Source organism: Molothrus aeneus, chromosome 31 (assembly GCF_037042795.1).
Source record: "Molothrus aeneus isolate 106 chromosome 31, BPBGC_Maene_1.0, whole genome shotgun sequence".
Taxonomy (NCBI): domain Eukaryota; kingdom Metazoa; phylum Chordata; class Aves; order Passeriformes; family Icteridae; genus Molothrus; species Molothrus aeneus.
The window spans coordinates 1772201-1787385 of NC_089676.1; the positions used below are offsets into that span (position 1 = coordinate 1772201).

The following is a 15185-nucleotide window of genomic DNA, read 5'->3' on the forward strand; positions in this document are numbered from 1 at the left end:
GAGAAAATGGGGGAAAATGGGAAAAATGGGAAAAATGGGCATTTTGGGAATGGGAATGAGGGTCCAGGCAGTTCAACTGGGGAGAAAAATGGGGGAAAATGGGAAAAATGGGGATTTGGGGATCAGGAATGGGATTGGGAATGGGGGAGCTGCCCCTCCAGGGAGTTCAACTGGGAAAAAATGGGAATTTTGGGAAAAGTGGGGATTTTGGGATTGGAGGTGAGGGTCCAGGCAGTTCACCTGGGGATTCACCTGGGGAGAAAATGGGGGAAAATGGGAAAAATTGGGATTTGGGGATCAGCAATGGGATTGGGATTGGGAATGGGGGAGCTGCTCCTCCAGAGAGTTCAACTGGGAAAAAAATGGGAATTTGGGAAAATTGGGATTTTGGGGGTGGGAATGGGATTGAGAATGGGGGTGAGGCTCCAGGCATTTCACCTGGGAAAAAAAAATGGAATTTTGGGAAAAATGGGGATTTTGGGATTGAGAATGGCATTGGGAATGGGGGAGCTGCCCCTCCAGGCAGTTTAACTGGGAAAAAATGGGAAAAGTGGGAAAAATGGGAATGGCAATGGGGAAAGTGTGGGTACAGCTCCAGGCAGCTCACCTGGGGAAAAAAAAAAACCAAAAAGGGGGAAAAAGGGGGTGAGAAAATGGGAAAAAAGAGGGGAAAAATGGGGGGGAAAGAGGGGAAAAAAGGGGGAGGAAGAGGGGGAGAAAATGGGAAAAAAAAGGGGGAAAAGAGGGGAAAAAAGGGGAAAAGGGGGCTGAGAAAACGGGAAAAAAGAGAGGAAAAAGGGGGGAAAGGGGGTGAGAAAATGGGGAAAAAAAGGGGGAAAAGAGGGGAAAAGAGAGGGGGAAAGGGGGGGGGAAAGGGGGAAAAAAGGGGGAAAAGAGAGGGAAAAGGGGGGAAAAGGGGGCGAAAAGAGGGAGAAAAGGGGGAAAAAGGGGGTGAGAAAATGGAAAAAAAGAGAGGAAAAAAGGGGGGGAAAGGGGGTGAGAAATGGGGAAAAAAGGGGGAAAAGAGGGGAAAAGAGAGGGGGAAAGGGGGGGAAAAAAGGGAGAAAAAAGGGGGAAAGAGGGGAAAAAAGGGGGGAAAAGGGGGGAATAAAGGGGGAAAAGGGGGAAAAGGGGGGAAAAGGGGGGGAAAGAGGGGGAAAAGGGGGTGAGAAAATGGGAAAAAAGGGGGGAAAAGAGGGAAAAGAGAGGGGGAAAGGGGGGGGAAAAGGGGAGAAAAAAGGGGGAAAAGAGGGGAAAAAAGGGGGAAAAGGGGGGAAAAAGGGAGGAAAAAGAGGGAAAAAGAGGGAAAAAGAGGGAAAAAGGGGGAAAAAGGGGGAAAAAGGGGGAAAAAGGGGGAAAAAGGGGGAAAAAGGGAAGGGACCCTTCCTGCTCATCCCAAAGCAGGAGAGTCAGGAGTGGCCAGCAGAGGAAATTCGGGATGGGGCCATTCCCAGCACAGGCACTTCCCTTTCCTGCAGGAAACACCTGGAAAAATCCCATAGGATCCAGGGGGGAAATCGGCCAAATTTGGGATCCTGCCCCACCCCGGGAAACGGGAACGGGGCGATCCCGCTGCTTTTGGGGTCGGAAGAGAGGGGGGGGGGGGGGGAAAAGGGGGAATTTGGGAATTTTGGGGTCTCACCACTCCGCCCTTGTCGCCCTCCATGAACTGCACGATCTGGCAGGAGGATTTTTCCCAGAGGAAAATGTGGCCGCAGTCGCTGCCGCTCACCACGAACTCGCTCTTGGGGCCGTAGAAATTCACCCCTTTCACTGGAAAAAACGGGGGGAAAGCAGGGGGAAATGGGAAAAAGGGGAAAAACGGGAGGGTTGGGGTTGGATCCAGCGGGATTGCTGGCTGGGAAGGCAAGGGAATGCAGCCCGAAAGGGTTTATAGGGATTTCCAAGGGGGTTTTGGGGGGTTTAGGGGGATTTTGGGGTGTTTTAGGGCTGATTTTGGGGTGTTTAGGGCTGATTTAGGGTTGATTTTGGTGGTGATTTTGAGGTAATTTGGGGAAGGATTTAGGGTGGATTTAGGGTTGATTTTGGGGTGTTTTAGGGCTGATTTAGGGTTGATTTTGGGTTATTTAAGGGCTGATTTAGGGTTGATTTTGGGGTGGGTCTAGGGCTGATTTAGGGTTGATTTTGGTGGTGATTTTGGGGTTGATTTTGAGGTAATTTGGGGAAGGATTTAGGGTTGATTTCGGGGTGATTTAGGGTTGATTTTGGGGTGTTTTAGGGTGGATTTAGGGTTGATTTTGGTGGCGATTTTGGGGTTGTTTTTGAGGTAATTTGGGGAAGGATTTAGGGCTGATTTAGGGTTGATTTTGGGGTGATTTAGGGTTGATTTTGGGGTGTTTTAGGGCGGATTTAGGGTTGATATTGGTGGTGATTTTGGGGTTGATTTTGAGGTAATTTGGGGAAGGATTTAGGGCTGATTTAGGGTTGATATTGGTGGTGATTTTGGGGTTGATTTTGAGGTAATTTGGGGAAGGATTTAGGGTTGATTTCGGGGTGATTTAGGGTTGATTTTGGGGTGTTTTAGGGTGGATTTAGGGTTGATTTTGGTGGTGATTTTGGGGTTAATTCTGAGGTAATTTGGGGAAGGATTTAGGGCTGATTTAGGGTTGATTTTGGGGTGATTTAGGGTTGATTTTGGGGTGTTTTAGGGTGGATTTAGGGTTGATTTTGGGGTGTTTTAGGGCTGATTTAGGGTTGATTTTGGGGTTAATTGTGACGTAATTTGGGGTAGGATTTAGGGTTGATTTTGGGGTTAATTCTGAGGTAATTTGGGGAAGGATTTAGGGCTGATTTAGGGTTGATTTTGGGGTGTTTTAGGGTGGATTTAGGGTTGATTTTGGTGGTGATTTTGGGGTTAATTCTGAGGTAATTTGGGGAAGGATTTAGGGCTGATTTAGGGTTGATTTTGGGGTGATTTAGGGTTGATTTTGGGGTGTTTTAGGGTGGATTTAGGGTTGATTTTGGGGTGTTTTAGGGCTGATTTAGGGTTGATTTTGGGGTTAATTGTGAGGTAATTTGGGGTAGGATTTAGGGTTGATTTTGGGGTTAATTCTGAGGTAATTTGGGGAAGGATTTAGGGCTGATTTAGGGTTGATTTTGGGGTGTTTTAGGGTGGATTTAGGGTTGATTTTGATGGTGATTTTGGGGTTAATTTTGAGGTAATTGGGGAAGGATTTAGGGCTGATTTGGGGGTGATTTAGGGTTGATTTTGGGGTGATTTAGAGCTGATTTAGGCTTGATTTTGGGGTGGGTCTAGGGCTGATTTAGGGTTGATTTTGGTGGTGATTTTGGGGTTGATTTTGAGGTAATTTGGGGAAGGATTTAGGGTTGATTTAGGCTTGATTTTGGGGTGTTTTAGGGTGGATTTAGGGTTGATTTTGGTGGTGATTTTGAGGTTAATTTTGAGGTAATTTGGGGAAGGATTTAGGGTTGATTTTGGGGTGTTTTAGGGCTGATTTTGGGGTGTTTTAGGGTGGATTTAGGGTTGATTTTGGAGTTAATTCTGAGGTAATTTGGGGAAGGATTTAGGGCTGATTTAGGGTTGATTTTGGTGGTGATTTTGGGGTTGATTTTGAGGTAATTTGGGGAAGGATTTAGGGTTGATTTCGGGGTGATTTAGGGTTGATTTTGGGGTGTTTTAGGGTGGATTTAGGGTTGATTTTGGTGGTGATTTTGGGGTTAATTCTGAGGTAATTTGGGGAAGGATTTAGGGCTGATTTAGGGTTGATTTTGGGGTGATTTAGGGTTGATTTTGGGGTGTTTTAGGGTGGATTTAGGGTTGATTTTGGGGTGTTTTAGGGCTGATTTAGGGTTGATTTTGGGGTTAATTGTGACGTAATTTGGGGTAGGATTTAGGGTTGATTTTGGGGTTAATTCTGAGGTAATTTGGGGAAGGATTTAGGGCTGATTTAGGGTTGATTTTGGGGTGTTTTAGGGTGGATTTAGGGTTGATTTTGGTGGTGATTTTGGGGTTAATTTTGAGGTAATTTGGGGAAGGATTTAGAGTTGATTTGGGGGTGATTTAGGGCTGATTTTGGGGTGTTTTAGGGCTGATTTAGGGTTGATTTTGGTGGTGATTTTGAGGTAATTTGGGGAAGGATTTAGGGTTGATTTTGGGGTGATTTAAGGCTGGTTTAGGGTTGATTTTGGGGTGTTTTAGGGTGGATTTTGGGGTGTTTTAGGGTGGATTTAGGGTTGATTTTGGTGGTGAATTTGGGGTTGATTTTGAGGTAATTTGGGGAAGGATTTAGGGTTGATTTTGGGGTTAATTCTGAGGTAATTTGGGGAAGGATTTAGGGCTGATTTAGGGTTGATTTTGGGGTGTTTTAGGGCTTATTTAGGGTTGATTTTGGTGGTGATTTTGGGGTTAATTTTGAGGTAATTTGGGGAAGGATTTAGAGTTGATTCTGGGGTATTTTAGGGCTGATTGAGGGCTGATTTTGGAGTGGGTTTAGGGTTGATTTTTCAGGCTGTTTCTGGATTGTTTCAGGGCTGGTTTTGGGGTAATTTTGGGCTTTTTCTGGACTGTTTTCAGAATGTTTCTGGGCTGTTCCTGGGCTGTTTTGGGGTGATTTGGGATGGATTTGGGATGGATTTGGGTGTTACCCGTGGCGTTGTTGCGCTGGCCTTTGTAGCGCCGGCTGTACTGCGCTGTTTTAGGGCTGGTTTTGGGGTGATTTGGGGCTGGTTTTGGGGTGGTTTTGGGGCTGATCCAGGACTGGTTTTGGGATGGATTTAGGGCTGGTTTAGGGCTGGTTTTGGGGTGATTTGGGATAGATTTGGGGGTGTTTTGGGATGGATTTAGGGCGTTACCCATGGTGTTGTTGCGGTGGCCCTTGTAGCGCTGGCTGTACTGCGCTGCTTTAGGGCTGGTTTAGGGCTGGTTTTGGGGCTGTTTTAGGGGATTCCTGGGCTGTTTTAGGGCTGGTTTTGGGGCTGTTTTAGGGCTGGTTTTGGGGCTGGTTTAGGGGCTGTTCCTAGGCTGGTTTAGGGCTGGTTTTGGGGCTGGTTTAGGGCTGGTTTTGGGGCTGTTTTAGGGGCTGTTCCTAGGCTGGTTTAGGGCTGGTTTTGGGGCTGGTTTAGGGGCTGTTCCTAGGCTGGTTTAGGGCTGGTTTTGGGGCTGTTTTAGGGCTGGTTTTGGAGCTGTTTTTGGGGTGATTTGGGATGGATTTGGGATGGATTTGGGTGTTACCCGTGGCATTGTTGCGGTGGCCCTTGTAGCGCCGGCTGTACTGCGCTGTTTTAGGGCTGGTTTTGGGGTGATTTGGGGCTGGTTTTGGGGTGGTTTTGGGACTGTTCCAGGACTGGTTTTGGGATGGATTTAGGGCTGATTTTAGGATGGATTTGGGGGTGATTTGGGATGCATTTGGGGGTGTTTTCCCACCCATGGCATTGTTGTGGTGGCCCTTGTAGTGCCGACTGTACTGCGCTGGTATAGGGCTGGTTTAGGGCTGTTTTTGGGGCTGTTTTAGGGCTGCTTTAGGGCTGGTTTAGGGCTGGTTTTGGGGCTGTTTTAGGGCTGGTTTTGGAGCTGGTTTTGGGGTGGTTTTGGGGCTGTTTTAGGGCTGGTTTTGGGGTGGTTTTGGGGCTGTTTTAGGGCTGGTTTTGGAGCTGGTTTTGGGGTGGTTTTAGGCCATTTTTGGGGTGATTTGGGGCTGGTTTTGGGGCTGTTTTAGGGCTGGTTTTGGAGCTGGTTTTGGGGTGGTTTTCGGCCTTTTTTGGGGTGATTTGGGGGTAATTTGGGGCGTTACCCGTGGCGTTGTTGCGGTGGCCCTTGTAGCGCTGGCTGTACTGAGCTGTTTTAGGGCTGGTTTTGGGGTGATTTGGGGCTGGTTTTGGGGTAGTTTTGGGGCTGTTTTAGGGCTGGTTTTGGAGCTGGTTTTGGGGTGGTTTTAGGCCATTTTTGGGGTGATTTGGGGCTGGTTTTGGGGTTACCCGTGTCGTTGTTGCGGTGGCCCTTGTAGCGCCGGCTGTACTGCGCTGCTTTAGGGCTGGTTTAGGGCTGGTTTTGGGGTGATTTGGGATAGATTTGGGGGTGTTTTGGGATGGATTTAGGACGTTACCCGTGGCGTTGTTGCGGTGGCCCTTGTAGCGCCGGCTGTACTGCGCGCCGTCGCTGTGCGAGGAGTCGAACAGGTAAATGTCCTCATCGTTGTACGAGGCCAGCAGCTCTGGAATGGGGGGAAACGGGGGGAAATTGGGATAAAAACAATGTGCAAAAATGGGAATAAACAGAGAGGGGAAATGGGAATAACATGAGGGGAAATTGGGAAAAATACAGGGGGGGAATGGGAATAAACATGAGGGGAAATTGGGATTAAAACAGGGGGGAAATGGGAATAAACATGAGGGGAAATTGGGAAAAAAACAGGAAAATGGGAATAAACATGAGGGGAAATTGGGATAAAAACAGGGGGAGAATGGGAATAAACATGAGGAGAAATTGGGATAAAAACAGGGGGGAAATGGGAATAAACACGAAGGGAAATTGGAATAAAAACAGGGGGGGAATGGGAATAAACATGAGGGGAAATTGGGATAAAAACAGGAAAATGGGAATAAACATGAAGAAATTGGGAAAAACACAGGGGGAAATGGGAATAAACACGAGGGGAAATTGGGAAAAAACCAGGAAAATGGGAATAAACAGGGGGAAATTGGGAAAAACACAGGGGGAAATGGGAATAAACACAGGGGGGAAATCAGGAATAAACACAAAGGGAAATGGGAATAAGCATGGGGAAATTGGGAAAAAACAGGGGGGGAATGGGAATAAACATGAGGGGAAATAGGGATAAAAACAGGGGGGAATGGGAATAAACATGAGGGGAAATTGGGATAAAAACAGGGGGGAAATGGGAATAAACATGAGGGGAAATTGGGATTAAAATACAGGGGGAGAATGGGAATAAACATGAGGAGAAATTGGGATAAAAACAGGAAAATGGGAATAAACATGAGGGGAAATTGGGATAAACATGAGGGGAAATGGGAATAATGGGAGGAAATCAGGAATAAATGGGGGGAAAATGAGAATAAACACCAGGAAATCAGGAATAAACACAAGGGGAAATAATGGAAATAAACGGGGGGAAGATGGGAATAAACACAGAGAAATGGGAATAAAGACAGGAAAATGGGAATAAACATGAGGGGAAATGGGAATAAACAGGGAAAAATGGGGGAAAAAAAGGGGGGAATGGGGGAGGTGGGGAATAAATGGGGGGGAATTGAGGAAAAATACAGGGAAATGGGAAAAACCAGTGGGGAGATGGGAAAAAGCAGCAGGAAAATGGGGAAAGGGGAAAAATGGGAGGAAAATGGGGAAAATGGGGAGAGAATGGGAAAAATGGGAGGAAAATGGGGAAAATGGAGAGAGGGAAAAAACCAGCAGGAAAATGGGAAAAATGGGATGAAAATGGAAAAAACAGGAGGAAAATGAGGAACAACAGGAGGGTCTGGAGCTCAACAGGTTTTTTTTTGGGGGGAAATGATTTTTATTTTGGAAAACATGGGATTTTTGGGGAAAGTCAGTTTGCTGGGGGGAAGAGGTGTTTGTTTGAGGATAACCAGGTGGGTTTTGGGGGAAAAGGGTATTTTTGGGGGAAACTGATTGTTTTTGGTGGGAAGTGAGGGGGTTTGAGGCAGTGGGACCCCCCCCAGAACTGCCCAAATTCCCACCTGGACTCACCTGAGCCATCGTGGCTGTAGACCAGGCAGGTGATGTTGGCTTTGGACTCACAGTTCACCTGGAAAAGTGGGAATAAAGTGGGAAAAAGTGGGAAAAAGTGGGAAAAAGTGGGAAAAAGCTGAGATCCAACCCCTTTTCCTGGGAATTCTGAGTGTTAAACCCCCAGATGAGGATTTAAAGAGGCAGGAAATTTGGATTGAGGGGCAAAAATATCAACGACGCAAAAGATTTCTGGGAGTTTTTTCTGCCTCTTCCTGAAGGGGTTTTCCAGGAAAGTTTCCCATAGGATTGTTCTGGGGTGATCCCAGTGCTCCCAGTCCCCTCCCAGTGCTCCCAGTATGCCCAGTACCAGGTGGTGGGGGCAGAACTTCTTCAGGACTCCGTTGTTCTCGTTCTCATCGATTTTCCTCTGATCATAAATCCTGCAGGAATCAGGGGGATAAAAAAAAAAGGTTGGATTCACCCCAGGGAGGCTTTTTTATCCCCAAAATTCCCACCCCGAGATCCCAGGGTTCCAAATTCCATCCTAAAATTCCCTGGGATTTTTTGTGTCAGGATAGGCCCAGATTTGGGGCAGGAGTGATGTTCCCATAGGCAAAATTCCATCCTAAAATTCCCTGGGGATTTGGGGCAGAAATTCCATCCTTGCCCCAAATTCCATCCTAAAATTCCCTGGAATTCTGTGCTGGTCTCAGTCCCAGATTTGGGATGGGAAATCCCCGGATTTGGGATGGGGAATCCCTGCCTGGATTTGGGATGGGGAATCCCTGGATTTGGGATGAGAAATCCCCGGATTTGGGATGGGAAATCCCTGGATTTGGGATGGGAAATCCCTGCCTGGATTTGGGATGGGAAATCCCTGCCTGGATTTGGGATGGGGAATCCCCAGATTTGGGATGGGAAATCCCCGGATTTGGGATGGGGAATCCCTGGATTTGGGATGGGGAATCCCTGCCTGGATTTGGGATGGGAAATCCCCGGATTTGGGATGGGAAATCCCTGGATTTGGGATGGGGAATCCCTGGATTTGGGATGGGGAATCCCTGCCTGGATTTGGGATGGGAAATCCCCGGATTTGGGATGGGAAATCCCTGGATTTGGGATGGGAATCGCTGGATTTGGGATGGGAAATCCCCAGATTTGGGATGGGAAATCCCTGCCTGGATTTGGGATGGGAAATCCCTGGATTTGGGATGGGAATCGCTGGATTTGGGATGGGAAATCCCCGGATTTGGGATGGGAAATCCCTGCCTGGATTTGGGATGGGAAATCCCTGGATTTGGGATGGGAAATCCCTGCCTGGATTTGGGATGGGAAATCCCTGCCTGGATTTGGGATGGGAAATCCCCAGATTTGGGATGGGAAATCCCTGGATTTGAGGTCTCCCAGTGCTCCCAGTTTGGCCCCACCTCACGAACTGGTCACGGCCGCCCACAGCGAACTGGGAGGTGTTGGCAGGGTTGACAAAGATGGTGTAGAGCCCGACCTTCTTCTCCTTCTCCTTCGTCACCACCAATTTCCTGGGAAAAATCCTTGGGATCAGCCCCAATCCCAGCCCAAATTCCCCCAGATCCCAGCCCCAATCCCAGCTCAAACCAGTAGTGGGAATTCCCAGTGGAGAAAATCCCCAAAAAACGAGCAGGAATTGGGTAAAATGAGGGTGGGGAATGTTCCTGAGCTTAGGAATTTCCCAAGGGAAAATCCACACTGGAAGAATTCCCAAAGGGAAAATGGGATCCAGGGGAGTTTTCACCTAAAACCAGCCAGGATTTGTGGGAATTTGGGGCATTCCAGGAGTGAAATATTCAGGGTTGGCTCCACCAGGGCGAAATTCCAAAGGGATCCAGCCCAAAGGACAGGCTGGGAATTCCCAAGGAAAATGTGATTTCCCAAAAAAAACCCCAGATTTTTCCCCAAACTCCACTTGTTATTTCCCAGATCCTGTCTGTTTCCCCTACCCAAATTCCCATTTTTCAAAAAAAAAAAATACAAAAAATCCCCATTTCCCTGACAGAATCCTCATTTTCCTGTCTACCATTCCCCCCACTAAAATCCCCATTATTCCCCCCAAGATCCAAATTTTTCCCCCCACTAAAATCCCCATTTTTCAAAAAAAAAAAAATCCCAATTTTTCCAAAAAAAATCCCTGAAAACAGCTGGGATTTGAGGGAATTTGGGCCATTCCAGGAGGGAAAATTTGGGGTTGGTTCTGCCAGGGTGAGAATTCCAGAGGGATCCAGCCCAGGGAGGGGGTTGGGATCAGCTCCAGCCGCGGATTCCGGAGGGATCAGGGATTAAAGGGCTCGTCCTGGTTATGAAACCCTGGGATTTGGGCTGGATCAGCCTCCGGAATGACAGCCCAGAAGCTTGGAAAAACACAGGGAGATAGAAAAACTGCTTTTCCCTAAAAAAATCCCTGCTTTTCCCACAAAAAACCATTGATTTTCCCTCTAAAAATAATCAGGTTTTGCCCACAAGTCCCTGATTTTCATCAAAAAAAAAAAGGCTTTTTCCTCAGAAAACAGTGGTTTTTCCCAAAAAACCAACCTCCTTTCCCCTCATTAAAATGTTCTCCCACAAAATTACTCTGATTAAAAAAAAATAATTGATTCTCCCCCCCAAAAAAAATCATTTTCAAAAAAAAAAAAATACATTTTTCCCAAAAAATATTCACGTTCCCACAAAACATAGCGAATTTTCCTGCAAAAATCAATTTTCCAAAAACACCCAACCCATTTTCCCCACAAAAATAACCTGATTTCCCCAAAAATCCCTGATTTTTTCCCCAAAACCCACTTCCCATTTCCTGCCCAGAATTCTCCGTTTCCTACACAGAATTCCCATCTTTCCCCTCAGAATTCTCAAATTTTCCCTCACAATTCCCAATTTTCCCCTCAGAATTCCCAATTTTCTGGTCACTTGTGAGGTGGGCCGATCCTACTTCAGACCAATGGAATCCCTATTTCCCACTCCAAATACCCTTTTTTCCCACACAATTCCCATTTCTCGCCCATAATTCCCAATTTTCCCCTCAGAATTCCCACTTTTCCCCTCAGAATTCCCATTTTTCCCCTCAGAATTCTGAATTTTCCCCTCAGAATTCCCAATTTTCCCCTCACTCACGAGGTGGGCCAGTCCTGCCACAGATCAATGGAATCCCCATTTCCTACCCCAAATCCCCTTTTTTCCCCTCAGAATTCCCATTTCCCACTCAGAATTCCCAATTTTCCCCTCAGAATTCCCATTTCCCACTCAGAATTCCCACTTTTCCCCTCAGAATTCCGAATTTTCCCCTCAGAATTCCGAATTTTCCCCTCACTCATGAGGCAGGCCAGTCCTGCCGCAGGTCGATGGAATCCCCATTTCCTACCCCAAATCCCCTTTTTTCCCCTCAGAATTCCCAATTTTCCCCTCAGAATTCCCATTTCCCACTCAGAATTCCCACTTTTCCCCTCAGAATTCCCAATTTTCCCCTCACTCATGAGGTGGGCCAGTCCTGCCACAGATCAATGGAATCCCCATTTCCTAACCCAAATCCCCTTTTTTTCCCCCAGAATTCCCATTTCCCACTCAGAATTCCCAAATTTCCCCTCAGAATTCCCATTTCCCACTCAGAATTCCCACTTTTCCCCTCAGAATTCCAAATTTTCCCCTCAGAATTCCCACTTTTCCCCTCACTCATGAGGTGGGCCAGTCCTGCCACAGATCAATGGAATCCCCATTTCCTACCCCAAATCCCCTTTTTTCCCCACAGAATTCCAAATTTTCCCCTCAGAATTCCCACTTTTCCCCTCAGAATTCTGAATTTTCCCCTCAGAATTCCCAATTTTCCCCTCACTCACGAGGTGGGCCACTCCTGCCACAGGTCGATGGAATCCCCATTTCCTAACCCAAATCCCCTTTTTTTCCCCCAGAATTCCCATTTCCCACTCAGAATTCCCCAATTTCCCCTCAGAATTCCCATTTCCCACTCAGAATTCCCACTTTTCCCCCAGAATTCCCAATTTTCCCCTCAGAATTCCCAATTTTCTCCTCACTCACGAGGTGGGCCAGTCCTGCCACAGATCAATGGAATCCCCATTTCTTAACCCAAATCCCCTTTTTTCCCCACAGAATTCCCATTTCCCACTCAGAATTCCCAATTTTCCCCTCAGAATTCCCATTTCCCACTCAGAATTCCCACTTTTCCCCTCAGAATTCCCACTTTTCCCCTCAGAATTCCAAATTTTCCCCTCACTCATGAGGCAGGCCAGTCCTGCCGCAGGTCGATGGAATCCCCATTTCCTAACCCAAATCCCCTTTTTTCCCCTCAGAATTCCCAATTTTCCCCTCAGAATTCCCACTTTTCCCCTCAGAATTCCCATTTCCCACTCAGAATTCCCACTTTTCCCCTCAGAATTCCAAATTTTCCCCTCACTCATGAGGTGGGCCAGTCCTGCCACAGATCAATGGAATCCCCATTTCCTAACCCAAATCCCCTTTTTTTCCCCCAGAATTCCCATTTCCCACTCAGAATTCCCACTTTTCCCCTCAGAATTCCCATTTCCCACTCAGAATTCCCACTTTTCCCCCAGAATTCCCAATTTTCCCCTCAGAATTCCAAATTTTCTCCTCACTCATGAGGTGGGCCAGTCCTGCCACAGATCAATGGAATCCCCATTTCCTACCCCAAATCCCCTTTTTTCCCCACAGAATTCCAAATTTTCCCCTCAGAATTCCCACTTTTCCCCTCAGAATTCTGAATTTTCCCCTCAGAATTCCCAATTTTCCCCTCACTCACGAGGTGGGCCACTCCTGCCACAGGTCGATGGAATCCCCATTTCCTAACCCAAATCCCCTTTTTTCCCCTCAGAATTCCCAATTTTCCCCTCAGAATTCCCACTTTTCCCCTCAGAATTCCCATTTTTCCCCTCAGAATTCCCACTTTTCCCCTCAGAATTCCCACTTTTCCCCTCACTCACGAGGTGGGCCAGTCCTGCCACAGATCAATGGAATCCCCATTTCCTACCCCAAATCCCCTTTTTTTCCCCCAGAATTCCCATTTCCCACTCAGAATTCCCAATTTTCCCCTCAGAATTCCCATTTCCCACTCAGAATTCCAAATTTTCCCCTCAGAATTCTGAATTTTCCCCTCAGAATTCCAAATTTTCCCCTCAGAATTCCCACTTTTCCCCTCACTCACGAGGTGGGCCGGTCCTGCCACAGATCAATGGAATCCCCATTTCCTAACCCAAATCCCCTTTTTTTTCCCCCAGAATTCCCATTTCCCACTCAGAATTCCCACTTTTCCCCTCAGAATTCCAAATTTTCCCCTCAGAATTCCCACTTTTCCCCTCAGAATTCCACTTTTCCCCTCAGAATTCCCACTTTTCCCCTCACTCACGAGGTGGGCCAGTCCTGCCACAGATCAATGGAATCCCCATTTCCTAATCCAAATCCCCTTTTTTTCCCCAGAATTCCCAATTTTCCCATCAGAATTCTCAATTTTCCCCTCAGAATTCCCACTTTTCCCCTCAGAATTCCCAATTTTCTGGCCACTCACAGGTGCGGCTGGTCAGGCTGCAGGTCGATGGAATCCCCATCTCCCACCCCAAAGACCTTTTTTTACCCCACAGAATTCCCATTTCACCCACAGAATTTCCACCTCCTGCCCAGAATTCTCACTTTTCCCCTCAGAATTCCCACTTTTCCCCTCAGAATTCCCAATTTTCCCCTCAGAATTCCCACTTTTCCCCTCACTCACGAGGTGGGCCACTCCTGCCACAGATCAATGGAATCCCCATTTCCTAACCCAAATCCCCGTTTTTTCCCCCAGAATTCCCACTTTTCCCCTCAGAATTCCCACTTTTCCCCTCAGAATTCCCATTTTTCCCCTCAGAATTCCCAATTTTCCCCTCACTCACGAGGCGGGCCGGTCCTGCCGCAGGTCGATGGTGAAGACCACGGCGTCCTCCCCTGCAGACAGGAACGTGCAGGGCGAGTCCGGCTCCAGCGCCAGCTGGGATTGGGGGAAAAAAAAGGGAAAAACCAGTGAGAATAACTCCCAACAATTCCAAAAACCAGGAAAATCCACCTGGAAAAAATCCCAGGTTTGGAAATTCCTGCTCCGAACTGCAGCGATGTCATCTGGGTGGTGTCATGGGGACAACAGCACAGCCAAGGGTCTGAATTGCACCCAAAAAGTGGGAAAATGCTAAAAAATCCTGGATTTTAATGGAGCTGAGTGGCTAAACCCACCCCCCTCACCTGTGTGGTGACATCAAAGGTGACAATGGCCATAGCCAGGCCTTGAAATATTTGGGAATTGCACAGAAAGTGGGAAAATCCCAAAATTCCTGGATTTTAATGGACTTGACTGGCTAAATCCACCCCCCTTACCTTTACAGTGACATCAAAGGTGACAATGGCCACAGGCAAGGCTTGAAATATTTGGGAATTGCACAGAAAGTGGGAAAATCCCTTCCTTTCTCCTAAAAACCCCTCGGATCTCCAGGAAAAGAGATTCCCAAGCACCCCAAATCCTGGGATGTGGCATTCCCAGGATCTGGCATTCCCAAATCCCAGCCCACCTTGTGGGAAGGCCCCTTGTGCTGGGCTCGGTGCTGTGAGAACTCTGTGACCTCCGTGGTGACATCCCCTGCTCCCAGCACTGCTCCCACCCCATTCCCCCATTCTCAGGCACCCCAAATCCCAGGATTTACCATTCCCAAATCTCAGGAACCCCAAATCCCAGGATTTGCCATTCCTGGGATCCCCCTCACCTTGTGGGCAGGCCTCCTTGTGCTGGGCCATGCGCTTGGTGCTGTGACAGCAGCACCTTCGGTGGTGACATCCCCACCCCATTCCCACTGCGTTCCCCCATTCCCAAGCACCCCAAATCCCAGGATTTTGCCATTCCTGGGATCCCCCTCACCTTGTGGGAAGCCCCCTTGTGCTGGGCCACGCGCTTGGTGCTGCGGCAGCACTGGGTGGCCGAGAGCTCGGCCACGCGCACCTGCCCGTCCCGGGCACACATGGCCAGCGTGGAGTCACCGCTGTTGGGCAGGAACTTGGCCTGGAAAACAGGGAAAAAGTGGGAAAAAAATGGGAAAAAGGGACAGGAGAATGGTGGGGGGAGAGGGGAAGGAAAGGGGGAAGTGGGAGGGGTAAGGGATGGGGGGGAATTGGTGGAATTGTTCTGGGAGTTGTCCCAGTTCTCTTGGGAATCATCCCAAATTCTCCCCTGGGAATCATCCCAAATTCTCTCAGGAATCATCCCACATTCTCCCAGGGATCCTCTCAAAATCTCCCAGGATTGGGGTGTCAGTCTGTGGGATTTAGGAACCTGTTCCCAGATCTTTTCCCAAGCATCTCCTGGCCCAGGTCAGCTGTTCTGGGGACCCATTCCCACCCCAAACAGGGACCCTTGAGGATGATGAATTTTAGGGCACATCTGTGGGATTTGGGGCATCAATCTGCAGGATTTGGGACATCA

At 47.9% G+C, this 15185-nt stretch overlaps 1 protein-coding gene across 1 annotated transcript in view; it reads right to left on the reverse strand.

The window, feature by feature from the left end:
- DCAF8 (DDB1 and CUL4 associated factor 8) overlaps positions 1–15185 on the reverse strand; it is a 32075-nt gene that overhangs the window by 5733 nt on the left and 11157 nt on the right. Inside the window, exons 6-12 of the mRNA XM_066567945.1 lie at positions 14625–14765; positions 13615–13709; positions 9121–9231; positions 8061–8133; positions 7712–7769; positions 6084–6191; positions 1643–1773 (exon numbers count right to left, since the gene is read on the reverse strand). Coding sequence (XP_066424042.1) covers positions 1643–1773; positions 6084–6191; positions 7712–7769; positions 8061–8133; positions 9121–9231; positions 13615–13709; positions 14625–14765 — 717 coding nt within the window. The remainder of the gene's footprint in view (positions 1–1642; positions 1774–6083; positions 6192–7711; positions 7770–8060; positions 8134–9120; positions 9232–13614; positions 13710–14624; positions 14766–15185) is intronic.